The sequence below is a fragment of the Tursiops truncatus genome, chromosome X, assembly GCF_011762595.2.
Source record: "Tursiops truncatus isolate mTurTru1 chromosome X, mTurTru1.mat.Y, whole genome shotgun sequence".
NCBI classification, from domain to species: Eukaryota; Metazoa; Chordata; class Mammalia; order Artiodactyla; family Delphinidae; genus Tursiops; species Tursiops truncatus.
The window spans coordinates 78,039,286-78,054,259 of NC_047055.1; the positions used below are offsets into that span (position 1 = coordinate 78,039,286).

General features: G+C 42.5%; 2 protein-coding genes and 1 long non-coding RNA gene across 7 annotated transcripts in view; 2 read left to right on the top strand and 1 right to left on the bottom strand.

Moving 5' to 3' along the window:
- Positions 1 to 729: 729 nt before the first annotated feature.
- LOC141277620 (uncharacterized) lies at positions 730 to 2,424 on the top strand. The gene is made up of 3 exons (XR_012329268.1): positions 730 to 1,147; positions 1,616 to 1,684; positions 2,216 to 2,424. It is a non-coding gene; the product is annotated as an uncharacterized lncRNA (long non-coding RNA).
- Positions 2,425 to 3,943: 1,519 nt separating this feature from the next.
- PDZD11 (PDZ domain containing 11) lies at positions 3,944 to 6,836 on the bottom strand. Of its 2 annotated transcripts, none has more exons than XM_004329586.4 (7): positions 6,713 to 6,836; positions 6,143 to 6,242; positions 5,640 to 5,723; positions 5,316 to 5,372; positions 4,920 to 5,018; positions 4,632 to 4,692; positions 3,944 to 4,481 (listed from the first exon to the last, which is right to left on the bottom strand). In XM_004329586.4, exons 2-7 carry the CDS (start codon positions 6,227 to 6,229, stop codon positions 4,447 to 4,449), a joined length of 423 nt encoding a protein of 140 aa, XP_004329634.1. In that variant the 5' UTR covers positions 6,230 to 6,242; positions 6,713 to 6,836; the 3' UTR covers positions 3,944 to 4,446. The 2 variants fall into 2 exon arrangements, with proteins under 2 accessions (XP_004329634.1, XP_019804652.1); XM_019949093.3 differs by having other exon boundaries at positions 6,676 to 6,811.
- Positions 6,837 to 6,915: 79 nt separating this feature from the next.
- Positions 6,916 to 14,974, top strand: part of KIF4A (kinesin family member 4A) — a 127,116-nt gene continuing 119,057 nt past the window's right edge. For 2 of the 4 annotated variants that reach the window (XM_019949067.3, XM_033849104.2), the window contains exons 1-5: positions 6,917 to 7,038; positions 7,390 to 7,530; positions 7,642 to 7,756; positions 10,827 to 11,017; positions 12,417 to 12,509. In XM_019949067.3, the coding sequence (XP_019804626.1) occupies positions 7,411 to 7,530; positions 7,642 to 7,756; positions 10,827 to 11,017; positions 12,417 to 12,509 (519 nt within the window). In that variant the 5' untranslated portion in view covers positions 6,917 to 7,038; positions 7,390 to 7,410. The other 2 variants (XR_004524376.2, XM_019949068.3) reach the window with 2 other exon arrangements.

Below are 14,974 nucleotides of genomic sequence, written 5' to 3' on the forward strand. Positions count from 1 at the left end.
CGCCTAGGGTGACACTTGACCTACTTATCATCACCCACTTTATGTACAACAGCTTTGAAGGCGCCTGCTTGGTGAGCCCACCGCCAAGGCATCACACAGTACATTTTTGCCCCCTTCTTTGGTCAACTTACCCAGGGATTCTTCTCCTCAAAGTTATCTATTGTAAGCGTTGAAAAGCTGAGCCAGGACACTTTTCAAGAGCTATTCTCCACTTCCGGGTCTAACACTGCCTGGTATTGGGGGTAGAGGAGGGGTTTGCAGGAGACCTTTGGAATTGACTTTCTAAGATCATGTACTTGGAGGACTGAATAGTGAGTGTTCACTCTCATGCCACAAATCCGGTACCTCAATCACTTAGGCCTATTCATCACAGTAGGGTAGCACCACCCCACATTACCTGTGGATAAAGGAGAAATAAAATGTGAAACCTCCCCAAACTACCAAATCCTGTGCTGTTTCTTATTCTGTCTGCCCTCATCTAATCTCCAGCTGTAACAAAGTCCAAGTAGCCTTGAATCCTTAAATCTGCTGCTCTGTAGGGTCTTCCTTAATCAAAATAGTGCACTGAGATCGGACCTGTCCTAGGATGGTAGGCACTTGGTTTGTGGCCATAGCAGCCACTTTTCAGGAACCCAATTTCCTTGACTCTTTTTATGCCTTTATTAAGTTCTAGCCTTTAAAAAGCTAGTTTCTTTTCTATCTTTCTCCACCTTCTTTCTAAACATTTGTTTTATGCAGGTTCAGCTGCAGCTATGGAATGCAGCTGGCCAGGAGAACTTTTGCAGCCTAATTCTAGCAACATTCATGATTCAACTATTGCTGTGGTTGTCTATGACATCACAAGTGGGAGTTATGCCATGTTTTACTTGAAAAGGGGATTGAGGGAAGCAATAGAGAGGTTGGTAAGACTAGCAGAGAGGATTAAAAAATACAAGCATTAGAGCATAAGAAAAAAAAAAGACTAGGAGAAAGACAGGTATGTTATTTTCTCCAAATCTCTACTAAATGTTTCAACTCTCTGCAACACATTGTCCTGTAGACATCAACTTTTTCAAGGAAACAGATAAGTGGGTAGAAGATGTACTGGCAGAGTATATCATCATCATGTTGGTGGGTAACAAGATTGATCTGAACAACAAAAGGAAAGGTATAACTGCAACTGCTTCTGGCATACCTAGAGCTCAATCCCAATGGGGAGGGTCTACTGTGCTCTATTTACTTGGGAGGAGTTACCTGTGTCAGGGATCAGAAAGGTCATGGGTTCAGGGCTTCGAGGGCTCCTGGTCCTAGGGATGCATCTTTACGCCTCAGAAGGATCTATCCCTATCCACTAACTCTGGGTCAGAAGGGGGTCTTACCACTATCTGGTCCCTTGTATCATTTCTCATTTGTCCAGACAAGTCTCTACCGAGGAGGCAGAAGAAAAATCCAGAGACCTCAATGTGATGTTTATTGAGAACAGTGCCAAATTCACCACTGCTTATTCTTTTGGATAACCTTGGCTTGTCCTATCGTGGGGGTGGGGGTAAGGTTCATCTCCCCATCATGCAGTGCAAAGGCCTGGAATCATATCTCTAAACCTGACCTTTTCTCTTTCTTTTGCACACACACACAGGGCTATTCCATAGCATGGCTTCTGCCCTCACTTTCAGAGGTAATTCCTCTCCACTGAAGGAAGACGAGAGTATCCTTTCTCCCAGCTTTGCTGGGGTAGGGAGGGTACAAGCAGAGAAGGCAAACTTCCTTTGCTGAGTTGATGGCCAGGCCAATTTTTCTGCCTGACTGATACTGAAGGGAAAATGGGACTAACTTCAGCCCAAAGCAGCTCCCTGGTTTGCCTTTAGGTGAAAGGGATCATAAGATAAAAATTCCTTTTCTGTATGTCCTAGAAGATGCCCCTGGGAGTTGAGATTTGACCCTAGCCACTTTATTACCTTCCTTCCTTACCACACACTTCAGTGCTGAAATCCAACTGGAACCCTCCAATGAGTCAGGCATCAAAAACCATTGTTCCTGTTGATAGCTTAGGTTATCTCTCTGCCTAACATGATCAACTTACTGCATTTGGGCTTCCCAGTACCAGTCCTTCTCCCCCAACCTCATGTTTATGGTTTAAATACTTGGCCACTTACTAAGCTCTTGTTCAATTCCTAGGCTTAGGAGTAAAACGGAACCCCTGAAAATGCTATCACTTTCTCTTGACCACTTCTCACAGTTACAGGGTGGAAAGTTCTGACAGAGTCCAGGAATTCCACCTGGCCGTCTCTGACTGCTAAAACACATCTATAGGGGATGCAGTTCTACAGCAGCTGGGATACCTCAAAGATTGATACAGTTCCTTCTCCATTGTTTTCTTATCTCACCCTCAATAAATGACTGGTCCTTTCACCTCAGCCTCTTATTGTTTGCACCTTGTCCATGCTCTGCCTACACCTCCACAATGCAGTTGCATCATGCTGGTGCCCCAACACAGAACCATTCTAAATACCTCAAAAAACCAATTTAGGGCAGGATTTTTGCCTCTTAGGCCCATGGCACCTGGCTGGGACTTTTTACCCTGTTTACCACACTTCTTCGATGAGTTGTTTTAAAACCTTTTAACCACAGACAGTTGGGAGAGTCTTGGACCTCAACATTCAGTAGACTCAGCCAATATGCCTTTGTGCAAGTATCTCAGCCTCTAGCTTCTTACTCAGATGGCCACTGGGGGGCAGCAGAGCAAACAGGAGCATAAATTCTATATGGGGGGATTTCCCAGGAAACACAGAGACAGCTAGATGGATTGTACCTCCAGCTCTGCTCACTAGGATGTTGCCACCTGACAATAGCAGCGAGCCTCTAGAAGAGGTACCATAGTAGAGCTGGGGTGGGATTTATAGGAAGAACCAGAACTTCCTCAAAGAGATATGTTACTACTATTTAGAACTGTTTCCCATATTTGAAGACTTATTCCCCTTATTTTAAAATCCATTAAAAACAAAAAAGAAGCATGGAAACCCTGGGTGATTACTGCTTCGCAGAGTTAGTAAATTGGTTGGTTTGTGCAAAATTTGGAGAGAAGAGAGTAGAGTGGCAAAGTGGGTTAACTGTGGCAACATGAGTAGAAGTGGCACTGAAAGTGCAGAGGGGCAGCCTCCTAATTGTATTGTGATTTTTTAAATCGAGGTATAGTTGATGTACATAATTGTATTGTGACTTTGAATAAAAAGATCTTTAAGTACAAAATAATAAAAAAAGAAAAATAAAAATTCAGACATCCAGGCTCCACCTCAGATCAATAGAATCACTCAATGGGGGCAAGGGCCTCAAAGTATATATTGAAGCTTCCCAGGATTCTTTCAAGGCAAATTCGGGACTTTCATTATGGGGTACAACTTCGCCCCATACCTCATTAGACAACTTTCTATTCTGAACGGGTATTGTGAACATGCCAATGGAAATGGCATAAGGCGTGGCCTGGAATCTCTAACAATGGATTGCTAAGAACATAGCAGAAGGTTATTTGGGGGCTGGGGTAAAGACAAGGGGGAAATCAGCAGTCAGTACTACTCAACGAACCAGGTGAAAATTGGGAAGCAATTTCTTACTGCTGTCCCTGAAAAGAAATGCATCCAAGCCTCTCCCTTAGTTTATGTTCCCGATGAAAGAATCTGGGAAAAGAGAAGACAGAACTATATTAATACTGCCCCCTGCAGAGAAATGGCCACAGCTCATGGGGGAAGGGGCACTGTTTCCTCCAGTACCCCCTCACCCTATACCATTCCTCAGTTATACTGTAGATAAGCTTCCTGGGTCTCCCTAATGTTCTGAGAGAGATAATTGTGAAGTACATATAGTGTTGCTCTGCTGCTTCTAGTGGCTCTTCTCTTTGGAAGAGCTTCTATTTTTATCTCGAAGGCATTTAACACCCAATCAGTATCATCCAAATCAGTATCAAGCAACATTTCCTCAGCATTGTGTTTTACTTTTTTGGAGAGAGAAGACAGAAGGAGGGAGTGGGGGAAAATGGGGTTCCACTGGAGTCTCCAAAGTGTATGACTGGTAGCATAAGGATGGAATGAGATGGCCAGGCAGATTAGGTGGGAGGCCCCCAAGATTTGTAGACGTTAATGAAAATGACATGACATATGTGGAATTGCCTCGCACATGGGATTCAATAAATGTCAGTTGCCTTCTCTAGCAGGGTTCTCCACAGGCTAAGCGATACCTAGACATCATCATCCTTCTAGGTGAAGCCCACCTAGAAAACTAGGGAACTCAAAGTGCAGTACAGATGGGATAATGCAGTTGGCCAGCTGGCTCAGGACAGGGCCTCGCTGTCTCCCCATCCTCCCTACTCCACTCTGCCAGGGTGGGGCTGAGGGTAGAGTTTCCCAAGTGGCTTCCCTGAGGCCTAGCTAGCTCGTCCTAGAAGATTCCATGTGGAGGGCTGTGGGTTGCAACTCTCTAGTGCACAGTCCTCTCTTTCTGGCGGTGATAATCTGGGGGAAAGAAGGAGGAAAAGAGCAGGTTATTTTCCAGCCTGAGCTCCCAACTCCCCATCTCCAACTTGTGGGGCCTCCAGTAATTGGTATTTAAAGAGTTCCTACCGAAGGCCCCGCCAGGTAAGCAAAAAAGAGAGCGGCACTTACTATAGGGAAAGAAGCGGACACGCATGCTGATTTCTCGAGCTGTCTTCAGGATCTCAACAGCCTGGAAGGAACACAGCAGCTTGTACAAATGAAGAGATACAACCCAGGACAGAATCATAACAGAAGGAATGTAGTTTGCCATTCCAACCTTCTAGGTCACTAAGAGCTGCTTCCCTCTTACCAAGGAGAAATTCTTTCTTATCAAGTTACACATCAGGCTAATCTTATCCACTGTGTCCTACCTGGGATGGCTTCTTGCCTCACCACAGCCCAGGGTGCTGTGCTCACCTTGCTGTGCTCAATATCTTGGAAATCCACATCATTCACAGCTAGGACTTGGTCCCCTTCCTGAAGTCCTGCTCGATGTGCATCAGAGTCCGGAATCACCTGTTGGTAAGAAGAGAATATACATGATCAAGGTGGGATAATTTCAAAGAATGTAAGTGAATTAAGTGCTATTCAAATGTAAGGTACTATCGGTTGTGTGTGTGTGTGTGAGACAATGCAGGGAAACGGTGGCTTGCCAGGTGGGAAGTTTTAAGTGGGCAAGGGTAACCCCACTATGCCCCTTCTATGAGTCTACTAAATCATCCCTCTCCCCAAGCCTTGGGACATCAGGGTTCTGCAACCTGATAACTTAACAAAGGGAAGTAGCTATCCATATTGCCTACCAGGCACACGCACCTTGGAGATGAAGATGCCTAGCTGGGAGGCCTTTCCTCCTCGGATGTTAAATCCCAACTGTAAGACAAGAGCACAGAATGGGGGCTCAATACAGACCACAAACACAAGAACATCTAGTGGCATCACTGTATGATAGCTTGCCTTGTGTCCCTTAGAGAGAAGTCAGAAGTTGTGGAAGTGGCATCTCAGCTTTTCTGCCCATAAGAGTAAGTTTCTTTACCTCCTTACCTGCTTCCCAATCCGTCCCCCCAACCGTGGCCAACTTCAGGGCCTGGTACGGACAAATCTCGCCTGGAATAAGAGGCAACTGTTCCATAAGCTCACCTGAGCTCCAGGGGGCTTCTTCAGTGTGATGATACGGGGCAGAAACTGGGTCAACTCATTGTTGTAGTCTGGGTGGTATACCCTCTGCAAGACACAGCAACCCCAGAAATATTACTACCAGTCTTACTACCTTCATCTAGGACACAACTGCATCACCCTGAAGCCAGGAGAAGGTGAAGTCATGGACTTAGTTTAAGTAGAACAGATAACACTGTCCGAATAGGTAGACGGATAGCAGTGGGGAAATGCTAGCCACCCAGTAGCTCCCCACTTCTTTACCTCGACAAAATGGAAATCAGGGCTCTGAATTTCCAGAATTCTCTGGTGTAAGTGGACTCTGGCAGGAGGATTCCATAAGAAGTTCCCAATGGGCCCAGTTGCTCAGAATCTAACTTCTGGCTAAGATTCACTCTCCATTGAGCTTTCTAACCCTGCCATCCTACCTTTCATATATCATCCCTTGCCTATGGGGAAAAAAAATCCCTTGTACAGATGGTTCCCACCTCATGAGGAGGAATCCATGCTGGGGGATTCTCATAGGCAGGCAGGAAAACCACCGGGTAGTCATCATAAGGAATCCGGCTGTCCATCTCCAGCAAGGCCCTGAAATGGAAGGGTGAATCAAAGCTGACGAAAATGGTTCAAAAGGGATAGCAGCCCAGCGAGTTTCAGAAAACAACCCCAACCCATTCCAAGGCTGTCAGTCTCTAGGCCCGACCCACTTCTAGGAAGGTGATAAACATTTTGGGAGAGAAGGAAGAAAACTATCAACTTGGCTGAATATCTGGACTCCAAGCAACCTGTTAGGTACACTATAGAAATGATCTCTTTTCTCACAACAATCCTGCAAAATAGATGTACCGTCTTCATTCTAGAGAAGAGGAAATCAGGAACGCGTCTAAAAAGATCTGACTTCTTTGGAAATTCAAGGGAGTGCTGACTCCAACTACCCACAGGGACTCGGGGCAAGGTACCACCCCACATTCCCTAATTGGATCGGTAATGGTGGGGGTCCCCAGATCGGCCCTTCCTTTACCACCAGACACCTTCCAGATACCCGTCCCGCATCGTGCCTGCGTCCTGCGCCCACGGCGCTGTAAAAATCTTCGTACAACCTCTCCCGCTGGCAGGCCTAAGGCGCCCCGTACTCCTCTCACCATCAATTCAGCCTGGGACCCGGAAGCGGATGCTCATCTGAGGAAAAGGGGCGGGGTCAGGGTGCGGCGCGCAGGCCCTCCTTCTCCCCAACGCGTCTTCCTGCGCGCGCCGCGTGCGTGCTCCACGCACAGTCTGTCTGCGCTCCAATTGGCTGGCGCCTCCGAGAGAGGTTTGAAACTTGGCGGTTAAAGCTGCGGTTGGGACAGGACGGCGGGAGACTGGGGAAGGGACGTGTAGTTTGGTGAGTTAAGGGGGCACACCTTAGCTCAGGATCTGCCTTTCCTGGTACCCTGGGGCTTTGGTTCTTTGTTGTCGTCTCCGCTGGGCTTCTCCTTTTCATTTCAGACGCCACTTCGCTCTCTTTAGAGGGTCGGCTGACTGGCAGCCCTGTCGTGGCAAAGTCTGAGGGACAGTGACTTTCCCGAGGCAGCGATCCCGCTGGGAGCGGGAGGCTGCCACCGTAAGCTACCGCTGACTTCCCTAACCCACCACACCCTCCGAGGAAGGCCGGAACTGAGGAAGAACGCCTTCCCACCCCTGCCAACCTACCAAACTTAATCAGCGATCATCTTCCCCCCCCCCCCCTCCGCAGAGACGGTGCCGAGGTAGGATCATGAAGGAAGAGGTGAAGGGCATTCCTGTAAGAGTGGCACTGCGATGTCGCCCTCTGGTCCCCAAAGAGATTAATGAGGGCTGCCAGATGTGCCTTTCCTTCGTACCCGAGGAACCTCAGGTGCGTAGCGAGTCCTGGGCCTGCCTCTGAAGAGCTGGGGCCAAATGGCAGTGAGGGGCGTGGTCTGGCCTTTCATTTTTTTTCTTACTCCTTGTCCCTTGCCTTCTCTAGGTGGTGGTTGGTACTGACAAATCCTTTACCTACGATTTTGTGTTTGACCCTTCTACTGAACAGGAGGAAGTATTCAATACAGCAGTAGCACCACTCATAAAAGGCGTATTTAAAGGTGAGGCTGTTTGATTCTTCAAACGGTTCTTGAGCATACACTGTGTTAGGTACTGTGATTGCGTGCTGCCAATACAGGAATGGATGAAGCATGAGTCCTGCCTTCAAAAAGCCCACAGCCTAAGAACTAACCCAATATCACTTGTACCCTTGAAACTAGTTTTATACTATATTTGCTTTCTATGGTTCTGCTCATCTTTGACTTGTATATGTTTCTGTTTGTTCGTCCTGGAACCTCATTAGATTCTAAGCTGTTTGATGGGTGCTGATGAGGATCTACTTGAGGCCCTGGCACTGCAAAGCCTGTTGAGGGATTCAGAGATAAATAACTTAGCTTCTGGGCCCTGGAAGAGTTCAAAGTCCAGGGGTAGGAGTGGAAATAGATGACTACATACATACTTTTTAAAAAATCTTTTTATATTTTATTGACATTTATCACTTGTGTTTTTTCTTTTGTGAATTTTAAATTTATTTATTTATTTATTTGGCTGCGTCAGGTCTTAGTTGCAGCACACGGGATTTTCATTGCTGCGTGCAGGATCTTCGTTGCAGCATGCGAACTCTTAGCTGCAGCATGTGGGATCTAGTTCCCTGACCAGGGATTGAACCAGGGCCCCCTGCATTGGGAGCGTGGAGTCTTAGCCAGTGGACCACGAAGGAAGTCCTCATACTTTTAAATACATTAGAAATATTAAACTTTTTGCTCCTATCTTTAAGAAAAAGTATTTTAAAAGTTAAAACCTTTGAGATTTCCTAAAGCCCCCGAATACCCTGGCCAGTTAATAATCTTGATTACAGAAGCTAAGGCTTTAGTGTTATTGAAGACTATGGCAAAGTTCTGAAGAAGGGAGCAGTGCCTGAGAGGTGTCTAGTTGTTATTCTAGTACAGTGGTTATTCAGGATTCAAAGCAGAGGGCTATTTAAAAGAAGTAGAACCATGGCATACTAGTCCCTTAAAGTTGAAAGGGATATTTGTACATCATCTAGTCTAACTTTCCATCCAAAGAAAAATACTTTCTAGCAATATCTCTAAGTGAACTTCCAGCATCTGGTTAAAATTTTTTTCTTTGACAGGGATATCACTGGCTCATAGGGTAGTCCTGTTGATTGGTTTTGGACAACTCTAATTGTTTTAGATTATATTGAGATGAAATTTGCTTCCCCATAATTTCTGCCCAATGATGTTAGTTCATCCCTCTAGACAAACAGAAGCCTTCTTCCGAGCAACAGCTATTCACATTTTTTTTTTCACTTCTTAAAATGATGTCATGGCTCAGGACACATTGAATACTTTGTTTCAAATTTTTAAATTATTAAAGCAGTAATCTCAAACTTACAGAAATGTTGCGAGAACAGCATAAAGACCTTTTTTTTCCTGAACCATTTGACTTGAGTTGTTGACCTGATGGCCCCCGAATACTTCAGTGTATATTTGCTACAAACAAGAACTTCTGTCCTACTGTCCTATGTAACTACAATACGACCATCAAAATCATGAAATTAGCATTGCTACCTCACTACCATCTGGTCCTCAGACCTCATTCAAGTTTCACCAGTTGTTCCAATAATGTCCTTTGTTGCAAAAGGATCTAGTTCAAAATCGTATGTTACGTTTAGTTGTACTACTTCTATAGTCTCCTTTATTATAAAACTCCTTCAGTCTTCTTTTGACTTTCATGATCATGACACTTTTGAAGATCACAGGCCAGTTATTTTGTAAACTGTTTTTCAATTTTGTTTTGTCTGAAGTTTATGATTAGATTCAGGTTGTATCAATATATCTTTAGCAGGAATATCACAGAAGTGATGCTGTATTCTTCTCATTGAATTCTATCAGGCAGCACACAGTTTTGATTTGTTCCATTACTATTGATGTTCATTTTGATCATTTGATTAAGGTGATGTCTGCCAGACTTTTCCACTCTAAAGTTAATCTTTTTCCTATTTACATATTTGGAGGACCATTATTTGATTCTAAGTCTCTTCTAATTAACCATCCCTCCTTTCCTTTAGCCATTCCTAAAAAAAAATATGGTATCCAGACCCTTCATTATCTTGTTATCTTCCTCAGAATGTACCTTTCACAGCTTAGTAAGAACACTATAGTTCTACTTTAGTATTCTTAACTTGGGAAACTATGAGAATTATAGTCTTTAGAGGCAGTATAAAGTAGAAAGTGATTCCAATATCTATGTGTTTTGTTAACATTGCTCTCATTTGCAGAGATAAAGCCAGTATTTTTCAGTCAGGTCAACAGCACCCTGAGTTTTTGTAAAAAGTACTGAAACTTGGTTTCCCCACTTATTACTATATATACATATCTGTGGTATTACAGAAGATTATGGAATATTATTCTCTTGTCCCAGAGTCATGCCAGGTGATATTAGCAATCTATTACAGTGAAAATCTCAATTTAACATCTTAAGATCTTCCAGAACATCAAGGTCTTCATTTAGGTGAATAAGTTCTTTCAAAAAGAAAAAAAAGCAAAGGACATATATCACATTGAATCATACTTAAATGATGACATTTCTATGAGGAGCCTGATAATACGGTCCAAATGCAGTCTGAGAATTCATATAGGGAGGGATGCTTTCTTTGACTGTAAAAAGCAACTTTGTTGCCTTTTCAAATGAAGACTCTGTTAATCGAAGAAATACAGGTTGGAATCCCTTCTATTTGCAGCTTCTAAAACTTTCATTTAATTGCCCTAATTTAGAATTGTTCCAAGTAGAGAGAAAGTAGAATTATAAAACTCTGAATGGCTTTTAGACAGTGACTTGGCCACCTTCATTATCTCAGTCATATCTTTAAGTGTTTTACCTCCTAGCTTTTAAGGGCTATCAAGAGAGGCACACATTCAGGTTTGATATTTTTCTTCTTTGCTTATTTGGAGTAGTGCAAAGTCATGGCACTCATATAACTTTTCTTTGTGTCTGACATTCCTAAGAGACCCTTGTGTTTAGAGAGCAGTCTCAATTTTGTTACAAGTAATTGCTGAAGGAAGTAGAGTGTACTGATTGGTTGAAAATATTTGAGCATCACCGCACATGTGACTTCTATTTTGTCAGGATACAATGCAACCGTCCTGGCCTATGGGCAAACTGGCTCTGGAAAAACCTATTCGATGGGAGGTGCATATACTGCAGAGCAAGAAAATGAACCAACAGTTGGGGTCATTCCTAGAGTAATACAGCTGCTCTTCCAAGAAATTGATAAAAAGAGTGACTTCGAATTTACTCTGAAAGTATCGTACTTGGAGGTAAATGATTTATCTTTAATTATTCTGAATTCAAATTTATCTTTGGGTAGAAAAATAAATACAAATCAGGTTTTTCCTGGCATGACTCAAATGAATAAATTGCATTTTTAGTAAATTGCATTTTAATAAATTGATAGAGAAAACTCACTGGCTCAGTTGGATCTGGCTCCCACCCAGTTCTTTCCCTGTTGTCAGAATAGTCTGTTTAATCCGATTGTTAGAGGAGTTGGCATTCCCATATAAAAAGATAATAGGAATCCTTTAATTCCAGTTTGGCCTCTATTATTGATTCCCTGTAGAGTCTGTAGAAAAATATTTGATATCCCTTTAGTGTTTCGAGGCTTGAGTGATAATGTTGCTACTCCATGAAGAATGTTATAAAAATTGGGTGAAGTATTGAGCTGTGTAAGTGATGACAGAGTGTTTATTCAACAGATATTTATTGAGTACCTACATGTTACAGGCCCTGTTCTAGGTATTTGGGATATATCAGTGAACAAAACAGATAGAAGTCCCTGCCTTTGTGGGTATCTTCATTCAATTATATATCAGTATACAAGTAGACTGACCGGTTATATCTAACCTCATGACACCAGAAACACATAGTTAGGGAACTTATGGCTTCTGGGAAACTAGCTGGTTGATTCCATAGCAGTGATAAGATGTCTTATCTTTAAGGAGCAATAATTAAATGTATATAATTTAAACATGCAATTATAAATAGTATGTGAATACTTCATCCTGAAGTTGAATCTCAATATGTTAGTTGGTATAGGAGGTATAGAGGTGGAAGATGGGGAGTTAAACATCATTAAGATTAACCTTCTTGAAACTCTTGATTAACCCAGTTGTGGCCAAGGTGACCAAATGTAAAAATAACTTAGGAACCTGCTATATTAAATAGTAGCAACAGCAATAATAGCAAACAAATGTGGTGCTTACTATGTGCAAACACTGTTTTAGTACTTAAAGTTCTGGTTGTTGTTGAAATATTGGTTGCTACCTCTCCCTTTTGCTTCCCACTTCCACCCTCCACTAAGGACCCATTGCTTACATTTTAACAAAATTGGTGAAGGTGATGTTGTCATGACACCATCAAAGAACTGAATTTGGGCACCCATGTAGCTTTCATCGTGTCTGCTATTCCTGAGAAACACTCTCTCAAGAGAGCAGTCTCAATTTTGTTACAAGTAATATGTGAATTTATTCCTATGAGTATCAAATGGTTACATGTAGTGTTAAAATCCTTTTCTTAATTATAAAAATAGTATGTTTGTTGCAAAAAATTTTTTTAATACAGAAAGTCATAAAGAATTTTAAAAATTACCTGTGGTCCCACCACTCCTCAATTACCACTGTTAACATCTTGTTTTTACCACTTTGTTTTCAACAATACCAGATTTACAATGAAGAAATCTTGGATCTTCTGTGCCCATCTCGTGAGAAAGCCCCTCAAATAAATATACGGGAGGATCCTAAGGAAGGCATAAAGGTGTGTTTTTCTCTCATTTGATGTTATTTTAAAATGTTGGCCACTACTAAAGTTCACACTCCTTTTATTTGCCACTGTGGTTTTAAATCACTACTGACATCTCAGTCCTTCAGATTTTGTGTGGTCCTAATTCCCTTTGTTAACCTAGAATTCCTAGATGGGAACTTTTGTGGGGAAAGAAGTTTTATCACCTTCCTATTACCTCTTGAAGGAATGCTAATATCAATTAAATATTTATTGGCTATTTACAGAGTTCTGAGGCTGGGCTGTCCAGTATGGTAGCCACTAGCCACAAATGGCTATTTAAACTTAAATGAACTAAAATTGAATATAATTTGAAATTCAGTCCCTCAGTTACCAGCCACATATCAAGTGCTCAATAGCTACGTGACTAATGGCTACTGTATTGGATAGCATAGATATAAAACATGGTCATAGTAAATTCTGTTAGACAACAATGTAATAGACATTGTGCTAGATCTCTGGAATGATATTTAGAAAGTAAGACGATACAAAAATTTTAAATTTATAAGTACCATAGGAAGAAGAGATCGCTTATTTGAGAGGCTTCCATCACTTGGTATAGATGTAGGCTGAGGAGCTGTAGCTGAACAAAGTTTGAGGCAAGGTTGGGAGTATTGTATATGGGAGTGGACCAAATCCAGGAGCCAGTGTTGAAAACAGGCAGAGCTTGGTTCTAGCAGCAGCTTGAGTATTCAGGAGTGGGAGAATTTGAGGTGGGAAGTAGATGAGAATAGGGTAGTACAGACTTAGGAAAACTCGGTAAAATAATACTTTATCCATCTTTCTCTCCTTCTTCTCTTCCCTGCAGAGAAAGCTGAAATTTAGGGTGCAGGTGCTTGAGGGGCAGATGCCTATGCTACAGAAATATTTTTCCTTCTGGGTCGTTAGGTCATTAGCCAGGCACTAAAGCAAGGCTTGAAGAATCAGACTTATTTTGAAAGCCTGATAAGCGTGGGTTACAGAAAGACAGTTTGGATAGTGGGGATAAGAAACCTGGGTAAAATGCATGCTGTCACCAGAAAGAATGTTGGTACTGAGCCGGCTCTTGACCCAGTACTAAGATCTTTTATATGTCCTATACCAAGGCAGGAATTAAATCCCAAGCACTATTTGAGGGAAAGTTTGCAATACAGAGAAGTGTTAAGTTTCTGACTCAAATTGGGAAGGGTAAGGACAAGTTTGTGAGCACTCTTCAGTTGGGATGGATGGAATATAAGTAAGTAAAGAAGTAAGGTTATTCTTGTAGTAAGGAATAGCTTAAGCAGGAAAGCAGAAAATATATTCCTGGGGGTAATAAGACTAGATCGGTCTGTCTGCATTAGAGGATATGGGTTGGGAAGTAATAGGAGGTATGTTAGGACCAGATTATGAAGCCAGGCTAAAGAGCTTAGTTTCTGTCCCTGTGAATAGTATGTAAGCTACTTAATACTTCCAAATGAAGGATTGCACTGGCTACTTTTACCAAGTTTTTATCTTACGTGTATATCTCCGACTAGGTTAGCTCCCGGGAGGTTAGGAGAGTATCTTAAAATCTCTTTGTACCCTCATTATCTAGCATAGGGCTTAGGAGTTTGGTGACATTTTAGGAAGCAGGACTTTCGGAAGGCTAAACAAGAATGGATTGAAAAGGAGAAAAACTAGGATGAGGAAGGAAAATTTAGGGAAATGTTGCCTTATTTTTCAGGCGTGAAGTAATATGGGCCTGGATTAGGCAGGTAGATGTGGAAAGGAAAAGGAAACAATGGATTCAAAAGAAGAATGACTGGGAGTTGGTGATAGGTGAGATATGGGGGAATAGCAGGAATTAAAGGCGAATCTGAGGTTTTGAGAATAGCGATCTTAGTAGAAACGAAGAAGTAGTGGAGAGAATCAGTATTGGTGGAAGGAAGATGAGTTTGGTTTCATAATTTACTGATGTCAAAGTGTAAGTAGCAGGCAATTTGAAGTATAGGACTAGAAATTAGGGCCACAGATATAGATTTGGGAGCTATGGGGTAATAAAATCATAGCATATTGAGGCTAGAAGGGACTTCGTAATCATCTAGTTCAATCTCCAGAGGCTCCAGGAAATTTTAACTTGTACAAATTCTCCTGGGTAGATACAGTACCAAGCCTAGGACCCTGTTTTCCTGGCTTCCTAATCCAGTGGAAATTGTACCATGCTATTTTCCCTAGTGAGTATGAGGTATAAAATGGGTCCAAGATATAGGGAGGAACACAGGGCCACATGGAGGAGAATGTAACAAAGAGAAATAACCATAGCTATTTGTGTTGCCCTTGCTGTCCTTAGGGCCAAAACTTACCTTCACTTGGGGCTCCCTGGAAGGCACATATCCATTGCTACCATAAAATCTAGAGGTCTTTTGTAGCTCTAGTATTGACTGGCATCCTTGTTTTGGAGGTACCCAGCGAAGACTGGAGACCTTGGTTTGCAGTGATCA